The sequence below is a fragment of the Erythrolamprus reginae genome, chromosome 2, assembly GCF_031021105.1.
Source record: "Erythrolamprus reginae isolate rEryReg1 chromosome 2, rEryReg1.hap1, whole genome shotgun sequence".
In the NCBI taxonomy this organism is placed as follows: domain Eukaryota; kingdom Metazoa; phylum Chordata; class Lepidosauria; order Squamata; family Dipsadidae; genus Erythrolamprus; species Erythrolamprus reginae.
The window spans coordinates 44,291,532-44,315,372 of NC_091951.1; the positions used below are offsets into that span (position 1 = coordinate 44,291,532).

Consider the following 23,841-nt stretch of genomic DNA (forward strand, 5'->3'; position numbering starts at 1 on the left):
CTGTGGATTTACCAACCATGTCTACTGGAAGTTTGTTCCAAGGATCTATTGTTATTATTATTTATTTATTGGATTTCTATGCCCCCCCCCCCTGAGGACTCAAGACAGCTCGCAACAGTTAGTTAGTTAGTTAGTTAAATTTATAGGCCACCCTTCTCCAAGTGGACTCGGGGGCGTACAACAATAAAAATACAATAGTAAAAATACAATTTTAAAACACCAATAATAAACATTCATACATCGCTCATTCATAACACTCAGCGGCCACAGGCCTGCCAGCAAAGCCATGTTTTAAAGGCCTTTTGGAAGGCCGTGAGGGTGGGGGCTGTGCGAATCTCAAGGGGGAGTTGGTTCCAGAGGACCGGGGCTGCCACAGAGAAGGTCCTTCCCCGCAGCCCCGCCAGCCGGCATTGTTTGGCTGAGAGGACCTGGAGAAGGCCAACTCTGTGGGTTCTGATTGGTCACTGGCATGTGTGCGGCAGGTACGGTGCTTTTTCCATGTTTTAATAATTGTGGGGGGGTTTCCCCCCCTTCGAAAACATTTTAACTTCTCATCTAAGAAGCTTCCTCAGCTCTAAGACTTGGAACTGAAGAAGTTTCTTGGATGAGAAGCAAAATGGTTTCAATGGGGAAAACCCCCCCCAAGAAAGTCCAATTGCCTTTTGGGAGGGCATCTTTGGATGATTGAGACTCTGTAATGCAGTGGTTTATAACTTGAGGTTTGGGACCCCTTTGGGGATCGAATGACCATTTCACAGCCTAAAATAAATTTCCCATGGTGTTAGGAAGCTTCTATTCTGGTGCCTTGGAACATATTTTTACAACCCGACCAATCAGGCGTTTGCAGTGGGGGTGTCCCTCACCTTCCTGCCAATCAGCTTAAAGCTCTGTTGGGAGAATTGGCACTAGATGTATGATTGGGGGTCACCACAACATGAGGAACTGTATTAAGGGGTTGCAGCATTAGAAAGATTGGGAACCGCTGATAGATCATTGGTGTCAAATTAACGGCTGTGGGCCAAATGCATCAGGCACTGGTCACCCTCACCCCCATTTTAGCGAAGTGAGGAAAAGTTGTGATACGTCACATGATGACAATATGTCTTTACAAATTTGACACCACTTCTATAGACATTTCCACCTTGCCAAGCTTTTTGGGAAGGGTTTTGAATTTCTGATTGCATCAAAATGACCCAATAGACCAGAAAGGGAGGAATGCAGAATTATGTTGACATCTCTGTAGGTTTATTTTTCTCCTGGCATTGCTCAAAGAAAGCAAATCAGTTCTTAGACTTTTTCACTGTTAATTTTATAAATGTGTACCCCTCATATCCAGCCCAAATTCCTATTTTTTTAAAAAGGCATGAGATTATCTGTAGGTGCCTATGTTTGAAACAAGAATTAATTTAACAAAGTTGGCTTTGCTATACCTTTTCCTAATATTTAGAAACAGGGAGTTTACAATTCAGTTTTCTCTTCCTACCAGCTTGGAGTGATACTTAGTGGTATGGTTTCAATTGTATGAAACCTTTTATCTGAATAAGATCAAGGCATTGTTGGTACAGTAGTCCCTCACCTATCGCTGGTGTTACGTTCCAGACCTGGCCGCGATAGGTGAAATCCGCGATGGGGAATTTATCGACTGATAATACTTATTTAAGTATTTATATTGTAATTGTTTGGTAAGTTTTCATTGTTTTAAGTGTTTATAAACCCTTCCCACACAGTATTTATTTTAGATACAGTATTTAAATACAGTATTTACAATTTTAGATTTTTTTTTTTTTTTAAGCCTGCCGATCGAGTTTGGCGGGCTGTTTAAATCTGCCGATCGACTTCCTCAGAAACCCGCAATGAAGTGAAGCCGCAGTAGGTGAAGCGCGGTATAGCGAGGGACTACTGTATTTAAAAAGTTTTAAACAATGACAATAACACAAGTCAGTAGCAAGTAGATGGTCCCTTCTCAACCTCATTCTTGAAATTATACAAATAAAAATCAACAAACTTACTTCAAACTTTTCTCTCACAACACTATTCCCTCACCCAAAGCCCTTTGTTATCTTGACAAATTATACAATGAATGGGTTTATGATATTCCCTTTCTTTACACAAAAAGCTGCCTTGGTCATTCCTCAGTTCAGATGCCATTGCAGTTTAGAGACAGACGGATAGATTTCTTTATTGGCCAAGTATGATTGGACACACAAGGAATTTGTCCTTGGTGCATATGCTCTCAGTGTACATAAAAGGAAGTACAGTATACATTTGTCAGTCATGAGGTAGGGGTACAAGTAAACAATAAAGAAATAATATTGATTAAAAATCAAGGATACAAGCAACAAATTAGAGTTATAAGCGGGAGGAAATGGGTGATAGGAAAGCTGAATAAAAACTAATTTCATTCATTTCATTTCATTTTATTGGATTTGTATGCCACCCCTCTCCGTAGACTCGTAGTAGTAATAGTAATTACTATTAATAGTAATACAGTGCAGATACACTAATCAGCAAAAAGAAGGTGAGGGTTATTTTGTTTCAATCTGATGCATTTCTGTTAAAATTCATGCATATTATGTACAGTGTTCCCTCGATTTTCACAGGAGATGCGTTCTGAGACCACCCGCGAAAGTCGAATTTCCGCGAAATAGAGATGCAGAAGTAAATACACTATTTTTGGCTATGAACAGTATCACAAGCCTTCCCTTAACACTTTAAACCCCTAAATTGCAATTTCGCATTCCCTTAGCAACCATTTAGATTATTACTCACCATGTTTATTTATTAAAGTTTATTTAAAAAAATATTTATTAAAGGCGGAAGAAAGTTTGGCCATGACATATGACGTCATCGGGCAGGAAAAACTGTGGTGTAGGGGGGGAAACCACGAAGTATTTTTTAATTAATATTTTTGAAAAACCGTGGTATAGACGTTTTGCAAAGTTTGAACCCGCGAAAATCGAGGGAACACTGTATTTGTGTTTTCTACCTTATAAGGCAGAAATCTAAATCGGGAGGAGGGAATTTATTTCAAATGCTTGTATGTCCTAGTAGGCTTGGCCAATCGTGAGGGATTCTAGGAACTGCCAGCAGCATTTATGCAATCACATGATCTCAACCTAGATCAGATGTGTCCGCGGGCCAGCTGCATCATGCGCAAGCCACGCCCACACCAGCGCTGCGAAGGGAGGGAAACGCAATACGTCACATCATGGTGGCAATGTGACACTGAGTTTGACCCCCTTCTGGACCTATTATTTTCCAGAAGGCTTTTAAAAAAAAGACCGCACACTTTGTTTTCATAATAATTAAATCATGGTCAATGCAGCAGAAGGCAATTGACTATAGAGCTGTCTTCAAACCTATAGGAGCAGCATAAATGCTAGCTACATCATCTGCCAGCCAGGTTTAGTAAATAATGGTCTAATTTTGCAAGTCTTGCTACAACAACAACAATAATAATAATAATAATAATAATAATAATTTATTAGATTTGTATGCCGCACCTCCGCAGACTCAGGGCGGCTCACAATAATAATAATAAGAGTGTACGATGTAACAAATCTAATATTAAAAGAAAGTATTTAAAAAAACCCGTCATTTAAAAAACCTACAACACAAGCATACCATACATAAAGTCTATAAGCCTAGGGGAGATGTCTCAATTCCCCCATGCCTGGCGATATAGGTGGGTCTTAAGCAATTTACAAAAGGCAAGGAGGGTGGGGGCAGTTCTGATCTCGGGGGAGGGGAGATGATTCCAGAGGGCTGCGGCCACCACAGAGAAGGCTCTTCCCCTGGGGCCTGCCAGAGGACATTGTTTAGTCGACGGGACCCGGAGAAAGCCAACTCTGTGGGACCTTATCGGCTGCTGGGATTCGTGCGGCAGAAGACGGTCCCGAAGATATTCTGGTCCGATGCCATGTAGGGCTTTATAGGTCATTGCCAACACTTTGAATTGTGACCGGAAACTGATTGGCAGCCAATGCAAGCCACGGAGTGTTGGAGAGACATGGGTGAACCTAGGTAACCCCACAATGGCTCTCGCGGCCGCATTCTACACGATCTAAAGTTTCCAAACACTTTTCAAAGGTAGCCCCATGTAGAGAGCATTGCAGTAGTCGAACCTCGAGGTGATGAGGGCATGAGCGACTGTGAGCAATGTCTCCCTGTCCAGATAGGGCCGCAACTGGTGCACCAGGCAAACCTGTGCAAATGCCCTCCTCGCCACAGTCGAAAGATGATGTTCCAATGTCAGCTGTGGATCGAGGAGGATGCCCCAGTTGCAAACCCTCTCCAAGGGGGACAGTAATTCCCCCCCACCAGGGTAATGGACGGTAATGGACGGACAGGTGGAATTGTCCTTGGGAGGCAAAACCCACAGCCACTACCATATCATTAATATAGAAAATAGACATGCACACCCATCTAGATCAGTGAATGTCATATTTACAACTTGTATTACACATAAAGCCTCTTACCTCACCTTTCTTGTAATTTTATTTGTTGCTTGGCTGAATATAAGAAGTTATGTCTAAGGTATTCCCAGTGTACTTTACTCGGCTGGGTCTGGTTCCAATAGGTGTAGTCAATTGCTTTCTGCTGCATTGGCCACAATTGACCATAAACTGTGCAGTATACCTTCTATAAATCCATGGACGATAATACCGAAATACGGGAATTATTCCTGCCTTTTGGAATAAAAATAGCAGGCGCCTCCTCAGTCTTGGATTAATGAATCGGGCAGCGGAAGCGGAAGGGAAAGAAATGGAAGTTTGGCCCGTGAAATGGTTCTGCTGTCTTCTGATGTCATAGGTAAGACACCTTGAACACTCTATGAGTTCCACGCAGTTGACTCAACAATACCTTTCCTCATTTCTTTAGAGGTAGGCCTCAAGCTTGAGGGGCTCGTTTGTTTAATGAGCCATAAAACAGTCTCACTAGATCCCGTTTGAGCTGCATGTGCTCTGGGCCTGAACATCTTTTTCTGCTTGCTTAGCGTTGTTCACAATTCCAAGAGAGAAATGTGACATGATTCATCCAAGCTAGCAGGGTAACCGGATGAGCAGCATGTTAGGGAAATGCTAGCAAGCTCAGTTTGGGAGGGGGGTTTAATGTTTTAAAATACGACCCTCATGAAGCACGAGAAATACGTACAGCGGCATCCAATCAACGAAGGAACTCGGTTAGTGTGATTTTTTATTTCATAATTTAGCATAAAAACTTGCAGGAATATCAGAGGTTTTTTTAAAAAAAAAATCTGTATACACCCAAAGGGAGGAGATAGACATTGGACTACTGTATTTTTCGGAGTATAAGACGCACCTTTGTTTTTGGGGAGGAAAATAGGGAAAAGAATCTGCTTATCATGTATTCATCTAGCATCCTTAGTCTGGTCAGCTTCAGCACATTATTTTATCCCCTGGTTAAGGGCTTAGGAAAACCTTTATTCTGAGAGAGTAACAGTGAAAGAGCTTGCAAGCCAGTAAGAACTGAGAACATCCTTAGCACCTGGAACAAAACAATCAGAGCAAGTAGAGCAATAGAAAAACCCCAGCAAAGACTTAGGGCTTGGAAAACATTCTTTGCAGAGAGTTAACAATGAAAGAGCTTGCAAGCCGGTAAGAGCTGGGAATATTGTTAGCACCTGGTTAGGGCTGGAAAGAAACATTTGGAGCAAATAGAGAATGAAAAAAAACCCTACAAAGACGTAGGGTTTGGAAAACATTCCTCGCAGAGAGTAACAATGAAAAAGCTTGCAAGTGAGTAAGTGCTGGGAACATCATTAGCACCTGGTTAGGGCTGGAAAGAAACACTTGGAGCAAGTTAGACATGGAAAAACCTGCAAAGACTTAGGGCTTGGAAAACATTTTTCGCAGAGAGTAACAATGAAAGAGCTTGCAAGTGAGTAAGTGCTGGGAACATCATTAGCACCTGATTAGGGCTGGAAAGAAACACTTGGAGCAAGTTAGACATGGAAAAACCTGCAAAGACTTAGGGCTTGGAAAACATTTTTCGCAGGGAGTAACAATGAAAGAGCTTGCAAGCAGGTAAGAGCTGGGAATATTGTTAGCACCTGGTTAGGGGCTGGAAAGAAACATTTGGAGCAAATAGAGAATGAAAAAAAAATCTAAGACAGGGTTTGGAAAACATTCTTTACAGAGAATAACAAACTTTATCCTGAGACAGTAACAAGGAAAGAGCTTGCAAGCCAGTAAGAACTGGGAACATCATTAGCACCTGGAAAGAAACAGTCGGAGCAAGTAGAGCAATAGAAAAAACCCTGCAAAGACTTAGGGCTTGGAAAACATTCTTCTTTGCAGAAAGTTAATAATGAAAGATCTTGCAAGCTGGTAAGAGCTGGGAATATTGTTAGCACCTGGTTAGGGCTGGAAAGAAACACTTGGAGCAAGTTAGACATGGAAAAACCTGCAAAGACGTAGGGCTTGGAAAACATTTTTCGCAGGGAGTAACAATGAAAGAGCTTGCAAGCAGGTAAGAGCTGGGAATATTGTTAGCACCTGGTTAGGGGCTGGAAAGAAACATTTGGAGCAAATAGAGAATGAAAAAAAAAATCTAAGACAGGGTTTGGAAAACATTCTTTACAGAGAATAACAAACTTTATCCTGAGACAGTAACAAGGAAAGAGCTTGCAAGCCAGTAAGAACTGGGAACATCATTAGCACCTGGAAAGAAACAGTCGGAGCAAGTAGAGCAATGGAAAAAGCCCTGTAAAAAACTTAGGGCATGGAAAACATTCTTCTTCACAGAGAGTAACAATGAAAGAGCTTGCAAGCCGGTAAGACCCTGGGAACAGTGTTAGTACGTGGTTAGGGCTGGAGCAAGTAAAGCAATTGGGGGGGGGGGAAACCACCTACCAAGACAGGGTTTGGAAAACATTCCTCACAAAGGAATGAAAGAGCTTGCAAGTGGGTAAGAGCTGGGAATATCATTAGCACCTGGTTAGGGATGGAAAGAATTCTGTCTATTCTATTTAAGGGAAGGCTCACAGATCACATAAAGTCAAGCCCAGCTAACCATCATTTCACCTGCTCCCCTGCAAATACACACATACACACAACCACACACATAGCCTTGGGACATACCCTCTGGTTTTACCTCCTACACACCCTTCTGCTCCAAAGCATGTCCGCTGTTTTGTTTTCAGAATCCTGGCCATCCCCAGACATGTCACCCAGAATGGCCCTGCTCTCCTTTTTTGGCCCCATTTAACCCATTTTATATATACTGTATAATATAAAAAAGACCAAGCCACCAAAAGGGGAAGGCAGGAGACAAGAAGCCGTCTGCAAAATGCAGGACCTTTAAAAGGGGGCTTCCCCGCATTTTTTTAAAAAAGTGGCATTGATTGATCTGGAAGAGGGTAAGTGGTGTCAAAAATGGGGCGCTGCCTTTTTTTTGTTAGTGTGTGTGTGTGTGTGTGTGTTGCTAAGGGGTGTGCATAAGGGCACCATTGTGCCTACGGTCCCTGTCTTCTGGAGACCTCACCTACAAAAAGATATTGATAAAATTGAACGGCTCCAAAGATGGGCTACAAGAATGGTGGAAGGTCTTAAGCATAAAACGTATCAGGAAAGACTTCATGAACTCAATCTGTATAGTCTGGAGGACAGAAGGAAAAGGGGGGACATGATTGAAACATTTAAATATGTTACATGGTTAAATAAGGCTCAAGAGGGAAGTGTTTTTAATAGGAAAGTGAACCCAAGAACAAGGGGGCACAATCTGAGGTTAGTTGGGGGAAAGATCAGAAGCAACGTGAGAAAATATTATTTTACCGAAAGAGTAGTAGATGCTTGGAACAAACTTCCAGCAGACGTGGTTGGTAAATCCACAGGGACTGAATTTAAACACGCCTGGGATAAACATACCGTATATCCATCCTAAGATAAAATACAGGAAATAGTGTAAGGGCAGACTAGATGGACCATGAGGTCTTTTTCTGCGGTCAGTCTTCTATGTTTCTATGTCTTGCTGTCATATTGTCCTAATTTACCTGTACCTGCTCAATTTATGTTTTATGTTTATATCAATACCTGCCATCTTGCACACGTTTTTGACAAAGAAAATAAATAAATAAATAAATAATAATAATAATAAAAAAAAAATCAGCCTTCCATCTCTCCGAGGTGGGTAAAATGAGGACCCAAATTGTGGGGGCAATATGCTGGCTCTGCTAAAAACTGCTATTGCTAGCATGTTGTAAGCTGCCCTGAGTCTAAGGAGAAGGGCGGCATAAAAATTTAATAAATAAATAATAAATAAAACAATAAATAAAACAAGTCATGAAATGTGCTTTTTCCTCCTCAAACCTCTTCATTCATCGCCATGACTTTCCGGTGTACTGGAATGCATCACTCCTTTCTGATCATAATTTTTTAAAAGCAAAACAAATTAAAATGGGTAAAGGGCAAAAATGGGGAGAGGCTTCCTCCCCGCCCAGCGGCAGGGCGCTCTGGTTTCCATAGAAACTCCAAACAGCCTCTGGGGAGTGATCTATGGGGAAGGAGCTGTCCGGTCCCGGATCAGCCTCGGAATCCCGTCCCGGTTCGTATTGCAGATCTCCAGCCTTGAGCAGTGGGCGCGGGAGGCGAACGAGGCGCGCGAAGGACCCGGCACGCTTTTTGGAAAGCCAGAAGGTCCCAATCTGAGGTAGAGAGAGAGAGAGAGAGATCTGTCTCCTCTCTTCCCTTCCAACATCTCCCCTCTTGGCGGCGAGGGAAAGTGCCCTTTGCACACGCTCAGAGGCGCTCTTCACCGTGGGTCACCAATGCAGATGGTTTTGGTGTTGGAATCCCGGATCGAAGCCGTGGTTTCATGCACGAGCTTTAGTGGGGACGTGGTGCCTTAGTGTTACACGAATAGTTTAAAATTGAGTAAAATAATAGTAATGATAATAATAATAATAATAATAATAATAATAATAATAATAGTGATGGTGATGGTGATGATAATAGTAATAATAGTAATAGTAATAATAATAGTAATAATAATAGTAATAATAATAATAATAATAATAATAATAATTAGATTTGTATCCCCAGTTTATGGCAATGGTTTCAATTTTGGAGGAGGGAACGAGGCTGCGGGGTGGGGTGGGGTGTGAATGAATTGGTATGAGGAAGTACAGGGTACACAAGTATTGTGCACACTGGAACAATTTCTAGAAGGCAATTTATGTAAGGTTTACATTGTGCAAATCAAATTGATTGGCAAACCGCCCTCTCTTTGTGATTTACTGTGGCACCTGGGATTACTCAGAAGCAAAGGAAAAATCCTGCAAAAAATGGGTTCATAAATCCATCGCAAATACAATGACATGTCCTGAAGCAAAGAGATACTAGAAAAAAGTTCAGAAATGTTTGCAAGGCATCATGGAAATAGTAATGGAATTTACCCCAAAATGCTTCTTGCTGGGAATAATGAGAAAACAGTACCTCCAAATTAATCTCCCCCTCTCCTTTTTTCGCTGACCTTTATTATGTTGATGTTCAATCGGACTGAGTGTGTATGATTGTGTAACAGATAAGTTTTTATAGCAATGTATTTTAAATTAGTTTTTAAAAAGTTTTTAACATTAGATTTGTATTTATATTGTATTGCTGTTCTGTTGTGAGCCGCCTCGAGTCTTCAAAGAGGGGTGTCATTTATTTATTTATTTTATTTATTTATTTATTAGATTTGTATGCCGCCCCTCTCCGCAGACTCGGGGCGGCTGACAACAGTGATAAAAACAATATATAATGACAAATCTAATAATTAGAATCTAAAATAACAATAGTACATTTAAAAAGTCTAAAAAGCAAGGAACCCCAATACAGTATAAAAAACATACATACAGTCATATCATGCACAAAAACTACATAGGCAGGGGGAGATGTCTCAGTTCCCCCACGCTTGACGACAGAGGTGGGTTTTAAGGAGTTTACGAAAGGCAAGGAGGGTGGGGGCAATTCTAATCTCTGGAGGGAGCTGATTCCAGAGGGTCGGAGCCACCACAGAGAAGGCTCTTCCCCTGGGTCCCGCCAGATGACATTGTTTAGTCGACGGGACCCGGAGAAGACCAACTCTGTGGGACCTAATCGGCTGATGGGATTCGTGCGGCAGAAGGCGGTCTCGCAGATATCCTGGTCCGGTGCCATGAAGAGCTTTATACAAATCTAATAAATAATAATAATAATAATAATAAACAATATTTAACAATATTGAGCGAAAATAGCATACGCTCAATATTGGAAGAACAATCTAATCCCATCGGGAAAATACTAATGGATAAAATGTAAAGGTGTGCCGAGGTGGATAGGCTTACCATTGAACGTAAAGCACAAAATAACTTGGAATACCATGAAATATGGAATAGATGGTACAACTGGACTAAGAAAAAAAGGAAGGACTGTGAAACAACGTGAAAAGAATGATGAAAATATGTAACTTTGTAAATATATGAATTATTGTATATTACTAAGTAGAAATAATCTAAGGAAACAGGTGCAGATCTGCGTTAAAATATTGTGATGTTTTAAAATGAAAAGCAATAAAAAAAATAAAAAAAATAAATCCACCACAAAAACCATGAGTTCAGTTGGGGCATTGATGCAAAGTTTTAGGCCAGTGAGGGTGAACCTATGGCATGGGTGCCACAGGTGGCACACGGAGCCATATCTGCTGGCATGTGAACCGTTGCCCTAGCTCAGCTCCAATGTGCATGCGTGTGCCAGCCAGCTGATTTTTGGCTTGAACAGAGGCGCTTTTGGCTTCCAGAGAGCCTCCAGGGGGATGGGGGAATGCGTTTTTATTTCCCCCCAGCTCCAGGGAAGCTCCAGGGAAGCCTTTGGAGCCTTGGGAGGGCGAAACATGAGCCTACTGGGCCCACCAGAACTCAGGAAACAGGCCATTTCCAGAAGGCCTCTGAAGGGCAGGGGAAGCTGTTTTCGCCCTCCCCAGGCATTGAATTATGGGTGTGGGCACTCACGCATGTGCGATAGCACCCACCCACATTCCTTTGGCACCCAGGGAAAAAAAGGTTCGCCATCACTGCTTTAGGCAATCTGTTAATCTGTGGGTGTGTTTCCTAATTTTTGATATGTGTGTATGTGTTTCTCTCTCTCTTTTTTTAAAAAGTTAAAGGCCATGTAATGCAAATCACCCCCCAGCTTTGCTCACAATAGCCCTGTAAAGTAAAGTTTGGCTCAAAATCGCCCATTGGGTTCTGTGGTTAATTTGAAACCTGAATCTTGGTTTACTTGGTCATTGTACCTCAATGGCAGCCAAATAAATAGACCACGTTCTCTGCAGGAATAATGTAAAATAGCCTTGGATCTAAAAGTGACTTGCTTGTAACAGGGCTTTTTAAAACAATATTTTTTTTATTAAGCCCTGGTTTACAACTTTTTAATAGCTGTAAATGCTCCAACACTGGAAATTTTAAAGACGAGATTGGATAACCATTTGTTTGAAAGGGTATAGGGCAGTGATGTTGAACCTTTCTTCCCTCGGTGCGGAATGAATATGCGCACACGCTATTGTGTGCCTGCACATGCCCACGACCATAATTCAATGCCCCCATGTGCCCCACATCCCTGGAACCTGGGGAGGGCAAAAATGCACCCCCGGAGGATGGAAACGGCCTGTTTCTTGACTTCTGGTGGACCCAGTAGGGCTATTTTACACTCTACCCAGACTTTAGAGTCTTTCTTGGAGCCTGGGGAGAGCAAAAACCTCCCCCTGCCCCCCAGAGGCCCTCCAGAGGCCGAAAACAAGCCCCCAAAACCTCCATGTGAGCTGAAAAACAGCCAGCCGGCATACAGAGGCATGCTAGAGCTGAGCTAGAGTAATGCCTATTACTACCTAGATGCTAGCTAGATTAATAGCTAGCAGCTAGATGCCCTTCATGGCATCGGACCAGAATATCTCCGGGACCGCCTTTTGCCGCATGAATCCCAGCGACCGGTTAGGTCCCACAGAGTTGGCCTTCTCCGGGTCCCGTCGACGAAACAGTGTCGTCTGGCGGGACCCAGGGGAAGAGCCTTCTCTGTGGCAGCCCTGGCCCTCTGAAATCAACTCCCCCCGGAGATTAGGACTGCCCCCACTCTCCTTGCCTTTCGCAAACTCCTTAAAACCCACCTCTGCCGTCAGGCATGGGGAAATTGACTCCCCTGGGCCGTTTCCTCTTTATGTATGGTGTGAAAAAGCAACAAAGTCCAGCACACAAGATTCCTGACGAACTGCGATCAGATATTCTTCCACAATGGCCAAACCCACATGCTGCTATTTATAGCAGCAGCCCTAAGTTACTGGAGCCCCACCCGAACACAGGTGGCCTCCCTTATTTCCCGTAATATGTTCTTACTTGGTCTCTTCTATGCATAATTCTGCGCTTGCATGGGTCCAAAATGACATTATCTGAATCAATAGAAGATAAGGGAGATTGACTGCCTTGGCTGTGTGCCAAGCCCCCCTCTGCCGAGTCACTCCCACCTTCTTCTTCGTCCGAGGAAACTAAACTCTGAACTGACTCTGTTGGCAATAACACAGGCCTGTGACATGTTGAAGTTTCACCTGCATCCACCTCCCCATTCCCTGGGGCAGGAGCTGGGCCAGAGCCAACCACAACATAAGTTGAGGATTATTTGTACGCCGACATACAGATACAAAGACAAAGACGGAAACAGTGAGTAGCTGCCTCAATTATAGTGCCGATTGCGCTGACCCTAAGAGATACACAGGGTAGGTGTTGTGGTTAGCTCTGGCCCAGCTCCTGCCCCAAGGACTGTGGATGTGGGGGAGATATCCACATGCGACAGGCCTGTTTTGCTCCCGGTGGAATCTTCTGATGAAGGCTCCTCTGACCAAGAAGACATGAGTGACAGGGAGGAGGAGAGTGTGGCAGACAGCTCAGAAGGAGATCAATTATCTAGCTCCTCCTTGGATTCGGAACAAGAGTGAATGATACAGCCACACATGCAGAGAGCGATGCATAGGCAGCAACAACTGAGAGATTATTATCAAAGAAAATGAAGCCACCTGTGGTTGGGTGGGGCTGTGGTGATTAGTGAGGCTGCTATAAATAGCAGCCTGTGGGTTTGGCCATCGTGGAGGATTATCTGATCTTTGTGTTTTGTGCCTGCTTTGCTGACTTTGACCTTTGTGTGCTGATTTTTCCCTGCTTTGAAACTAAACCAGAGCAAAGTGTGTTTCACTTTGTGAAAGAAGAAGGACTTTGAATTTATTTATTTATTTATTATTTAGATTTGTACGCCGCCCCTCTCCGTGAACTGAATTGCCTCACAGCTGCAAGCTAAGTATCTCAGAACTGATAAGGGACTTGTACAAATTACCAGTTTGTTTGGAGACGAGTGCTCTTTGCTATACAAAAAGAGGGCTTTGTTTATTTGAATTTTCGGTATAAAGAACATTGTTTTGAATTTTCAAACGTGTGTGTGTCTGAAATTGTATCTGTGCATTTTCGGGAGGATTCTACCAGAGAGCTCGACAGAACATTCATTCATTCATTCAATTTTTATGCCGTCCTTCTCCTTAGACTCAGGGTGGCTTATAAGATGTTAGCAATAGCACTTTTTTAACAGAGCCAGCATATTGCCCCCACAATCCGGGTCCTCACTTTACCCACCTCGGAAGGATGGAAGGCTGTGTCAACCTTGAGCCGGTGATGAGATTTGAACCGCTGACCTACAGATCTACAGTCAGCTTCAGTGGCCTGCAGTACAGCACTCTACCTGCTGTGCCACCCCGGCTCAGTAAGTGATGTGGAGAATTTAGCTAGCACATTGTAATGGTGAGCTGTCACTTGTCTATTCCAGGTGGCTGTGCAGTGCGCCATGACTGACGTACCTGGTAATTGTGAGTTGCTGTACAGACGGTGGATCTGGCACCTAGAACATGCAGGTGAATTGAGAAAATTAGTGTGTGTAAAATATTATGATTGTAGCATTTTGGTGTCGGGGACTGAAGGCATCACTTATGTAGGTCATCAAGTACTCTATGCCATTTTCTAAATTAAAGCATCAATAACAGATGGTGGTACTTTTGCATGAAAACATCTAGCAAAGAATAGTTGGCTTTCTCTCTAAATAATTACACAATGTATAATTTGATATATAAATAATGACTGAGTCATTTCTGGTGAGAAGGGTGACGATAAAAATTTGAAAAATAAAATTATTTCTCCTATCAATCTGCTGTTATATTTACAAATGTTTTCCTAACACTCAAGCAGAATATACTTTCGGTGATTTGAGCTCCGTCGCTATTATTTACTGCTCTTTTAAAGAACTGCAGTTTGATTCTGCACCTTACTTTTATTTTTATTTATTTATTAGAATATTGCCACTTATTCACACATGGCAACTCAGGGCCACTTACAGGGATATAAAGTCATCGCATATAAAAAAATAATGCCAATAAAATAAAATAATCAAATAATAAATTAATAAAATAATTGGGTGAACAGTGCAGTCAGGCGGTAGGGAAAGCAAGTAGGATGCTTGGCTGCATAGCTAGAGGTATAACAAGCAGGAAGAGGGAGATTGTGATCCCGCTATATAGAGCACTGGTGAGACCACATTTGGAATACTGTGTTCAGTTCTGGAGACTTCACCTACAAAAAGATATTGACAAAATTGAACAGGTCCAAAGATGGGCTACAAGAATGGTGGAAGGTCTGAAGCATAAAACATATCAGGAAAGACTTAATGAACTCAATCTGGAGGACAGAAGGAAATGGGGGGACATTTAAATATGTTAAAGGGTTAAATAAGGTCCAGGAGGGAAGTGTTTTTAATAGGAAACTGAACCCAAGAACAAGGGGACACAATCTGAAGTTAGTTGGGGGAAAGATCAAAAGCAACATGAGAAAATATTATTTTACTGAAAGAGTAGTAGATCCTTGGAACAAACTTCCAGCAGACGTGGTTGGTAAATCCACAGTAACTGAATTTAAACATGCCTGGGATAAACATATATCCATCCTAAGATAAAATACAGGAAATAGTATAAGGGCAGACTAGATGGATCATGAGGTCTGTTTCTGCCGTCAGTCTTCTATGTTTCTAATATAATAGCCTTCCACCCCTCACTCCGGAGACAACACATCACATAAGCCATTTAATAGGCTCCATCCAACTCTGGGTTCCCCAGGCCCTCTGGCAGAACCAGGAAGAGTGGGGGCCATTTTACCCTGGGGGGGGGATAATGTTTGTTAAACAGGCTTTAGTAGATAACAACAATAATATTAAAATTAAACAATTAAACAATTAAAATAATCAGAAGAATGAATGAAAGCATTATTATTGCTTTCATTTGTTCTTCTGATTATTTTAAGCAAATACAGCCAACATTATTGGCAATATCTTTTCAATTTCTGAATGCGTTCATGTAACTTAGCCTTACTCCTTGTTGTTTAATGACCTGTTTAATTAACAATTGACCCACTTTTCTTCTGTCTTATTCTTTGTATTATCTGTGTCAGTACGAATATTTAATTCAATTAATTCTAAATTTCATTGAACCCAACTAATCTTATACCAATCTAATATAAAATTGTTAACCTATAAGAATAACCTTTAACTAAATAATATTATTTAATCAAAACTTATACACTATTGGTATTATTATCATCACAATAAAATATAATAATTCTAAAATTAAAAAAATCTATGGCTCTCCATCATCAATCATTCATTTTCTTTCGATCTTTTCAACTCTACCATTCTTGTAAATGTGTCCCTTCCACCTCCATTTTCTTAGCTTCTTCTTTTTTTATCTTTTACTTTTGTACCAACAACTTCTTTCCTCCCAAACTTCTTTCCTCCCTCCACCTTTTCAGGGACCCTCATGCTCTGTTAACAACCTGTATTTTATTTATTTATTTATTTATTGGATTTGTATGCCGCCCCTCTCCGCAGACTCGGGGCGGCTAACAACAATGATAAAAACAGCGTGTAGAAATCCAATTAATAAAACAACTAAAACCCCTTATAATAAAACGAAACATACACACAAACATACCATGCTTATCTTGTAATGGCCTAGGGGGAAGGAATAACTTAACTCCCCCATGCCTGGCAGCATAAATGAGTCTTGAGCAGTTTATGAAAGACAGGGAGGGTGGGGGCAGTTCTAATCTTCGGGGGGAGTTGGTTCCAGAGGGCCGGGGCCACCACAGAGAAGGCTCTTCCCCTGGGGCCCGCTAAACGACATTGTTTAGTCGACGGGACCCGGAGAAGGCCAACTCTGTGGGACCTTATCGGTCACTGGGATTTGTGCGGTAGCAGGCGGTTCCGGAGGTAATCTGGTCCAATGCCATGTAGGGCTTTAAAGGTCATGACCAATACTTTGAATTGTGACCGGAAACTGATCCGCAGCCAATGCAAGCCACGGAGTGTTGAAGAAACGTGGGCGAATCTTGGAAGCCTCACGACGGCTCTCGCGGCTTAACAACTGCAGCTGGGAGAGGTGAGATTGTGATCATTGAACAAAGCGGTCGCATGGCCATCTCACTTAGTGATCAATATTCTGGTTTCAATTGTGGGACTTACCTGTATTTTTAGCATATTGGTGGAACTCCTCCAATTTTTCCATTGCTTCTGTTCCTTTTGAACAAATTGTACATTTCAATTGCGATGTTCCAAATGCGGGAGTCAGCCTAACAGGTCACAGTTACATTTGTGAGTCATGTATCTTTTTGTACTAAGAATTCAATCTCATCTTATTTATTTGCCATAATTGCGGCATTAATGTATTTTTGAAAAATGGCCGTGAACTTTATGTTCCAATGTTCTTTATGATTCCAGTGTTTCATAACAGCAACATTCCTACTTTCTTCTATAGTGCATTAGACTTGAATTTTGATGTTTCTTTCAACAAAAGGATTCAGTTTCAAGCCCTCTTGAAAAATTCTCTGCATATTTGGCCAGGAATATTTTTTACCAGACCATGTGTATGGTTCAACCTATCTTGCATCACCTCTCCAGCCATCATTCAGAAAACTTAAATCATGGTCTCAGAAACTAAATCTTCCTAGTTGTAAGGAATGAAATTTGGGGGAAAATAATGAGAATTTTCCAAACCAGAGAGAACTGTTATTAAATGCTTCTTGAAGACATCTAGAGAGGCTATGAAAGCATCCACTGAGTGGGAAAAAAGAGGGAAAACCCATAGCTTGGTACTAATAAAAGAATATAATTTTCAACCAATGGAACTGCCTGCCAGGGGAGGTGGCGAACTCCCCAACTCTGGACACCTTCAAGAGGAGATTGGACTTCCATTTGGCTGGGGTGCTGTAGGGTTTCCTGCTCAGGCAGGGGGTTGGACTCGATGACCTAACGGTCCCTTTCAACTCTATTAATAAAATAAAATAAAATAAATAAAAAAAACGTTTTAATTGGACATAAAAGGAATTTGTCTTTGGTGCACATGCTCTCAGTGTACATAAAATAAAATATACATTTGTCAAGAACTATGAGGTACAACACTTAACGATTGTCATAGAGGTCAAATAAGCAATTTATTTATTTTTATTTATTTATTTATTTTGTCCAATACACAATGAGGGTTTTAGTGGGTATATATCTATATACACATAGTAAAATACATGATGAAGGTTATAGAGGAGATACCCATAGTAAAATATATCTAAGAAATAATAGAAAAGAAGATATAGTAATAGAACATATCAATGAAAGAATAGAAGAAGAGATATAGGAATAGAAGAAAGGTATAGGAGATATAGGAGAGCAATAGGACAGGGGACAGAAGGCACTCTAGCGCACTTGTACTCGCCCCTTACTGACCTCTTAGGAATCTGGATAGGTCAACCGTAGATAATCTAAGGGTAAAGTGTTGGGGGTTTGGGGATGACACTATGGAGTCCGGTAATGAGTTCCACGCTTCGACAACTCGGTTACTGAAGTCATATTTTTTACAGTCAAGTTTGGAGCGGTTAATATTAAGTTTTATTATTATTATCATATTAGTAAAAATCTTAAGCATACAAGCAACAAATTACAGTCATACAGGCATAAGTGGGAGAAAATGGGTGATAGGAATGATGAGGAAAACTAGTAGTAATAGTAGTGCAGACTTAGTAAATAGTTTGTCAGTGTCGAGGGAATTATTTGTTTAGCAGAGTGATGGCATTTGAGAAAAAACTGTTCTTGTGTCTAGTTGTCTTGGTGTGCGGTGCTCTATTGTGACGTTTTGAGGGTAGGAGTTGAAACAAGCCACTGAAGCCTGGATAGGGCGAAACAAGGCTTATAATCATGCTATTTGCCTGTGAGCACATGTATTTTCATACATAGTTTTAAACAGTGAAGGGCTGAATTTTTTTTTACTACCACACTGTGGGCATGGCTTAATTTGTGGGTGTGGCTTGCCTACCATGTGACCAGGTAGGAGTGGCTTGATGATCATGTGACCTGGGGTGGTGGCTTAAAGGTCATGTGACTGGCTTAAATGTGGCTAACTTGGCGTCACTCACGTCAAGGGTTTGGGTTAGGGTTAGGGTGCCTGGCCTCTCCTCGCCTTAAAAGGGTACAATTTCCCTACCTATTTAGTATTACTAAACATCCAAAATATACTGTTTAATTCTAGGTATATATGCCATATATGTACATACATATTACACACAGGGTCACAAAACATAGAAACATAGAAGACTGACGGCAGAAAAAGACCTCATGACCCATCTAGTCTGCCCTTATACTATTTTTTGTATTTTATCTTAGGATATGTTTATCCCAGGCATGTTTAAATTCAGTTACTGTGGATTTATCTACCACGTCTGCTGGAAGTTTGTTCCAAGGATCTACTACTCTTTCAGTAAAATAATATTTTCTCACATTGCTTTTGATCTTTCCCCCAACTAACTTCAGATTGTGTCCCCTTGCTCATGTGTTCACTTTCCTATTAAAAACACTTCCCTCCTGGACCTTATTTAACCCTTTAACATATTTAAATGTTTCGATCATGTCCCCCCTTTTCCTTCTGTCCTCCAGACTATACAGATTGAGTTCATGAAGTCTTTCCTGATACGTTTTATGCAAAAATATACGTTATCTACTATATTAACTGTATGTACACACACACGCACGCACAGCTCTTGTAAAAGTATACACACTCAACCTCATTTACTGTGATAGGAAAAACATACCAAGACCCCAGAAGGGAAAATAAAGAAAAAGATTCAAATTTTTTTACCGGTTCTGCGTACTTGACCAATTTTTTTTTTACTAGTTCTGCATACCTGACTGTACCTGTTTGAACCCGGAAGTTAAATGAGAATAGCTGACTTTTGATGTCTTACTTGAATCCGTGCTTCTTGCAGACAGCAAATATCATGAATTTATGTGTTCAGTCAGCACATATTTATGTTTCATAATAATGGTTTAATGGGAACAGTGACTCTTCTATTTATTTGACACAGCTGCCTCCCCTCTAATCTTCAAGGACTACTCATTTTTTTTACTTGCTTAGCAATTTCTTTTCTTTTTAATGTTCCATTTAAATGTTTGAAGACTTTTCCTTCTGCAAAGGCATAAAATCTGTTCTAATTTCAGAAGTCCAAATCTCTTGCAACTTGTGATTGTCCTTATCATCCCTTCTTTGTCTCTCTCTCTAGATCTCTTTCTTGTAAAGTCTGTTTCCTCCTACAATTCATATTATAGGGCTTCCTGTGGTCTCATACATTTTCATCTCCTCTTATGACCAGATGTTGTTTTTCATTGCTCCAATCCACATTTTTATTCAAACACCACTACAAATTTGCTGTTGCCGCCAGGTTTCCAGTCAGCAAGGAACATAAATATATCTCAAATATTCTGCATCACAATTGTAGCCTCACCTGTTACCTTAAACTTATGTTTCTTCAGTTATCACCAGCAGAAAGCCCATTTAATTCTACTTGTCTGTCTTCCAAATTGGTAGATTTGGTAACCTATTTATTTATTTATTTATTTATTTATTTATTTATTTATTTACTTACTTACTTACTTACTTACTTACTTACTTACTTACTTACTTATTTATTGGATTTGTATGCCGCCCCTCTCCGTAGACTCGGGGCGGCTGACAACAGTAGGAGAAAACAGCAGTTAAATCCAATACTAAAACTAATACTAAAACAATTAAAAATCCCTTATTTGTAAAACCAAACATACATAAAAACAAACATACCATGCATAAATTGTAAAGGCCTAGGGGGAAAGAATATCTCAGTTCCCCCATGCCTGACGGCAGAGGTGGGTTTTAAGCAGCTTACGAAAGGAAAGGAGGGTGGGGGCAATTCTAATCTCCGGGGGGAGTTGGTTCCAGAGGGCCGGGGCCACCATAGAGAAGGCTCTTCCCCTGGGGCCCGCCAAACGACATTGTTTTGTTGACAGGACCCGGAGAAGGCCCATTCTGTGGGACCTAACCGGTCACTGGGATTCGTGCGGCAGAAGGCGGTCTCCTAGATACCCTGGTCCGGTGCCATGAAGGTGATGACCAACACTTTGAATTGTGACCGGAAATTGATCGGCAACCAATGCAGACAGCGGAGTGTTGGTGTAACATGGGCATTTTTGGGAAAGCCCATGATAGCTCTTGCAGCTGCATTCTGCACGATCTGAAGTTTCTGAACACTCTTCAAAGGTAGCCCCATGTAGAGAGCATTACAGTAGTCGAGCCTCGAGGTGATGAGGGCATGAGTGACTGTGAACAGTGACCCCCAAAAAAAGAAAATGGTTAAGGACTCCATTTTAAATTTGCCCGCCAGATTCCATTTCCAGACTGTATTCTCCACTGATTGAAAGCTGAATCCCTCCCAGTTGTCAACTCTGAAGATATCCTGCCAGGAGAAATTTTGGAGCTTCAATATTGCCACACTGCAGCCGAGGGATGGGCGGGGGGGGGGGGAACAGAGATAGCTGTGGTTTGTAGCCAAAACAAAATACTTTCTATTGGGAACCAAGGACATTCCCCCACCTGGTCAGAGAGAGAGGAGGAGTAACATTACCAGGCAACCGGACGGCACCTTGACTGGACCATGTGATTGATTGTTTGGAGAAGGGGAAAAACTTTTAATTTGGTGAAAGCCACAGGAATCTTCAAAGTCGGTTTTCACCAGAACTGTGCCAATATGATATTTCCAATAAAACTATTCTTTGAGGAATCTAACAGCCTCGGAGGTTTTTTTGCTTTGGGATTATTACTTGGAACCCTGAGACTAGTATTAACAGGCTGGAGGCAAAACCAGCACAATTGAGCCCAAAATTTATGTTAAGTTGGAAATTTGTTAAGTGAGTTTTGTCCCATGTTACGAGCAGTGAAGGGCTACCAAAATTTTTACTACCACGCTGTGGGCGTAGCTTATACAGGATGCCCTGCATTGTCTTTAGTTTTAGTTTAGTTTAAGTTTTATTGGATTTATATGCCGCCCCTCTCCGAAAACTCGGGGCGGCTAACAACAATCATGAAAATATACAATAAAATCCAATACTAGAAGCAAATGAAAACCCCTTAATATATAAAAACCAAACATACATACAAACATACCATGTATACAGTTGTAACGGCCTAGGGGCAGAAAAAAGTCTTAATTCCCCCATGCCTGGCGGCAGAGGTGGGTTTTAAGTAGCTTACGAAAGGCAAGGAGGGTGGGGGCAATTCTAATCTCTGGGGGGAGTTGGTTCCAGAGGGCCGGGGCCGCCACAGAGAAGGCTCTTCTCCTGGGTCCCGCCAAGCGGCATTGTTTAGTTGACGGGACCCGGAGAAGACCCACTCTGTGGGACCTAACTGGCCGCTGGGATTCTTTCAACATCTTTCAGTGCAAAATGGGTGCTCTGGGGTGGAGCTACATTTTCGCTACCCCACTGCGTGTCCCCCCTGTCTGGGCAGCAGCCCACCCCTGGTTATGACCTTTCTTGACACACTACTGAAGTTGCACACGCAGCGGACCTGTAGCGGCGGTAAATCAGTACTGTAATAGCAATCTGCCCCTGATTGCCTCATATGGTCACAATTAGTAGTGTCAAATCCAGAAGGACTCCTTTACCTTGTTTTTTTTTAATGTTAATTGATCATTCTACATTGGAAACTGAATGTTATTTTATATCTTCTCTCTTCTATTAATTATACCATATTTGAATGAATTCAATGTTCTATAGATTTTGGGATTGTTTTTGGAAAAAAAATGTTTTTGGACATTTTTAATGTTTTAAATAGTTTTCCAATCTACCCAGAGAGCTTTGGCATAATAATAATAATAATGATAATGATAATGATAATGATAATGATAATGATAATGATAATGATAATGATAATGATAATGATAATGATAATGATAATGATAATGATAATGATAATGATAATGATAATGATAATAATAATAATAATAATAATAATAATATAATAGCAGCAGCAACAACAACAACTTACTACTATTGTAAGATAAAATACAGGAAATAGTATAAGGGCAGACTAGATGGACCACGAGGTCTTTTTCTGCCGTCAGTCTTCTATGTTTCTATGTTTCTACTACTACTATTACAACTACTACAACTACTACAACTACTACAACTACTACAACTACAACTACTACTACTACTACTACTACTACTACTACTACTGTGGGACTTCCGACTGACCGAATTTTGGAACATAACACACCAGACATCCTGATTGTGGAGAAAAAGAAAGTGTGGATCATCCACATCTCAATCCCAGGGGACAGCAGAATTGAGGAGAAGCAGCTAGAGAAATTTGCGAAATATGAAGATCTAAAAATCGAGCTGCAGCGACTCTGGCATAAGCCAGTGAAAGTGGTCCCAGTGGTACTTGGCACGCTGGGCGCAGTGCCAAAGGATCTCAGCGGACATTTGAAAACCATCGGAATTGACAAAATCTCCACCTGTCAATTGCAAAAAGCCGCTTTACTGGGATCGGCAAACATAATTCGCCGCTACATCACGCAGTCCTAGGTGCTTGGGAAGCACCCGACTGGTGATAAAATACGAAATCCAGCATAGTGATTTTGTTTGCTGTGTTGTATTGACATAATAATAATAATAATAATAATAATAATAATAATAATAATAATAATAATACATAAATTTGGTTTCTTACAGGCAGGCCTGAAGTGTAAAGGAGAAGGAGATAATGACACAGAAGGGAGAAAAAGACTTAGAAGAGGAGGTGAGTGAACATCTCTTCCCAACTTAAATTAAGATTTATTGATGGTTTGCTAGATTTCTACCTTGCTTTTTCCTCAAGGACCTTGAAGCATCCTATTTGAGAAAATCCTTTCTTTCTTTCTTTTTGTCTCTTCACAACAACAACAACAACAACAAGAATTGTTTGGGCTCAAATTCCACGAACCTGTATCTAGCAATAAGTTGGCGATGTTGGGGGAAGTGATACAGTCTTTGAACAATTGTGGCATTCAGCAAAAAAAAGAGGCAAACAATAAACCCCTAAATCCCACAATCATATATTATTAAAAATGCTGAACATGGGATAATATCATGATGGAGGGGGTGGGGGTGGGTGAGTGCCTTTGGAGGTTTAAAAAAAAAAAAATCCTAAAAGCCCTAATCTGTTTCACAGCAGTAACAAACATTCTTTGGGATACAGTAGTCCCTCGCTATATCGCGCTTCACCTACTGCGGCTTCACTTCATCGCGGGTTTTCGAAAAATATTAATGAGAAAAATCATTCGCGAATCTTCGCTGGTTTGCGGGTTTCTGAGGAAGTCGATCGGCAGATTTAAACAGCCCGTGGAACTCGATCGGCAGGTTTTTCAAAAAAAATATATCTAAAATTTTGTAAGAG

The 23,841-nt window shown here is 41.2% G+C and overlaps 1 protein-coding gene across 5 annotated transcripts in view; it reads left to right on the top strand.

Annotated features, from left to right (window-relative positions):
• Positions 1 to 8,497: 8,497 nt before the first annotated feature.
• Positions 8,498 to 23,841, top strand: part of LOC139160300 (tubulin tyrosine ligase 3-like) — a 60,704-nt gene continuing 45,360 nt past the window's right edge. For 3 of the 5 annotated variants that reach the window (XR_011557916.1, XM_070738021.1, XM_070738024.1), the window contains exons 1-3: positions 8,498 to 8,565; positions 13,839 to 13,923; positions 23,139 to 23,205. Coding sequence is in view for 4 of the 5 variants with exons in the window: in XM_070738021.1 (XP_070594122.1) it covers positions 13,918 to 13,923; positions 23,139 to 23,205 (73 nt within the window). In the remaining variant the exon portion in view is untranslated. The other 2 variants (XM_070738023.1, XM_070738022.1) reach the window with 2 other exon arrangements.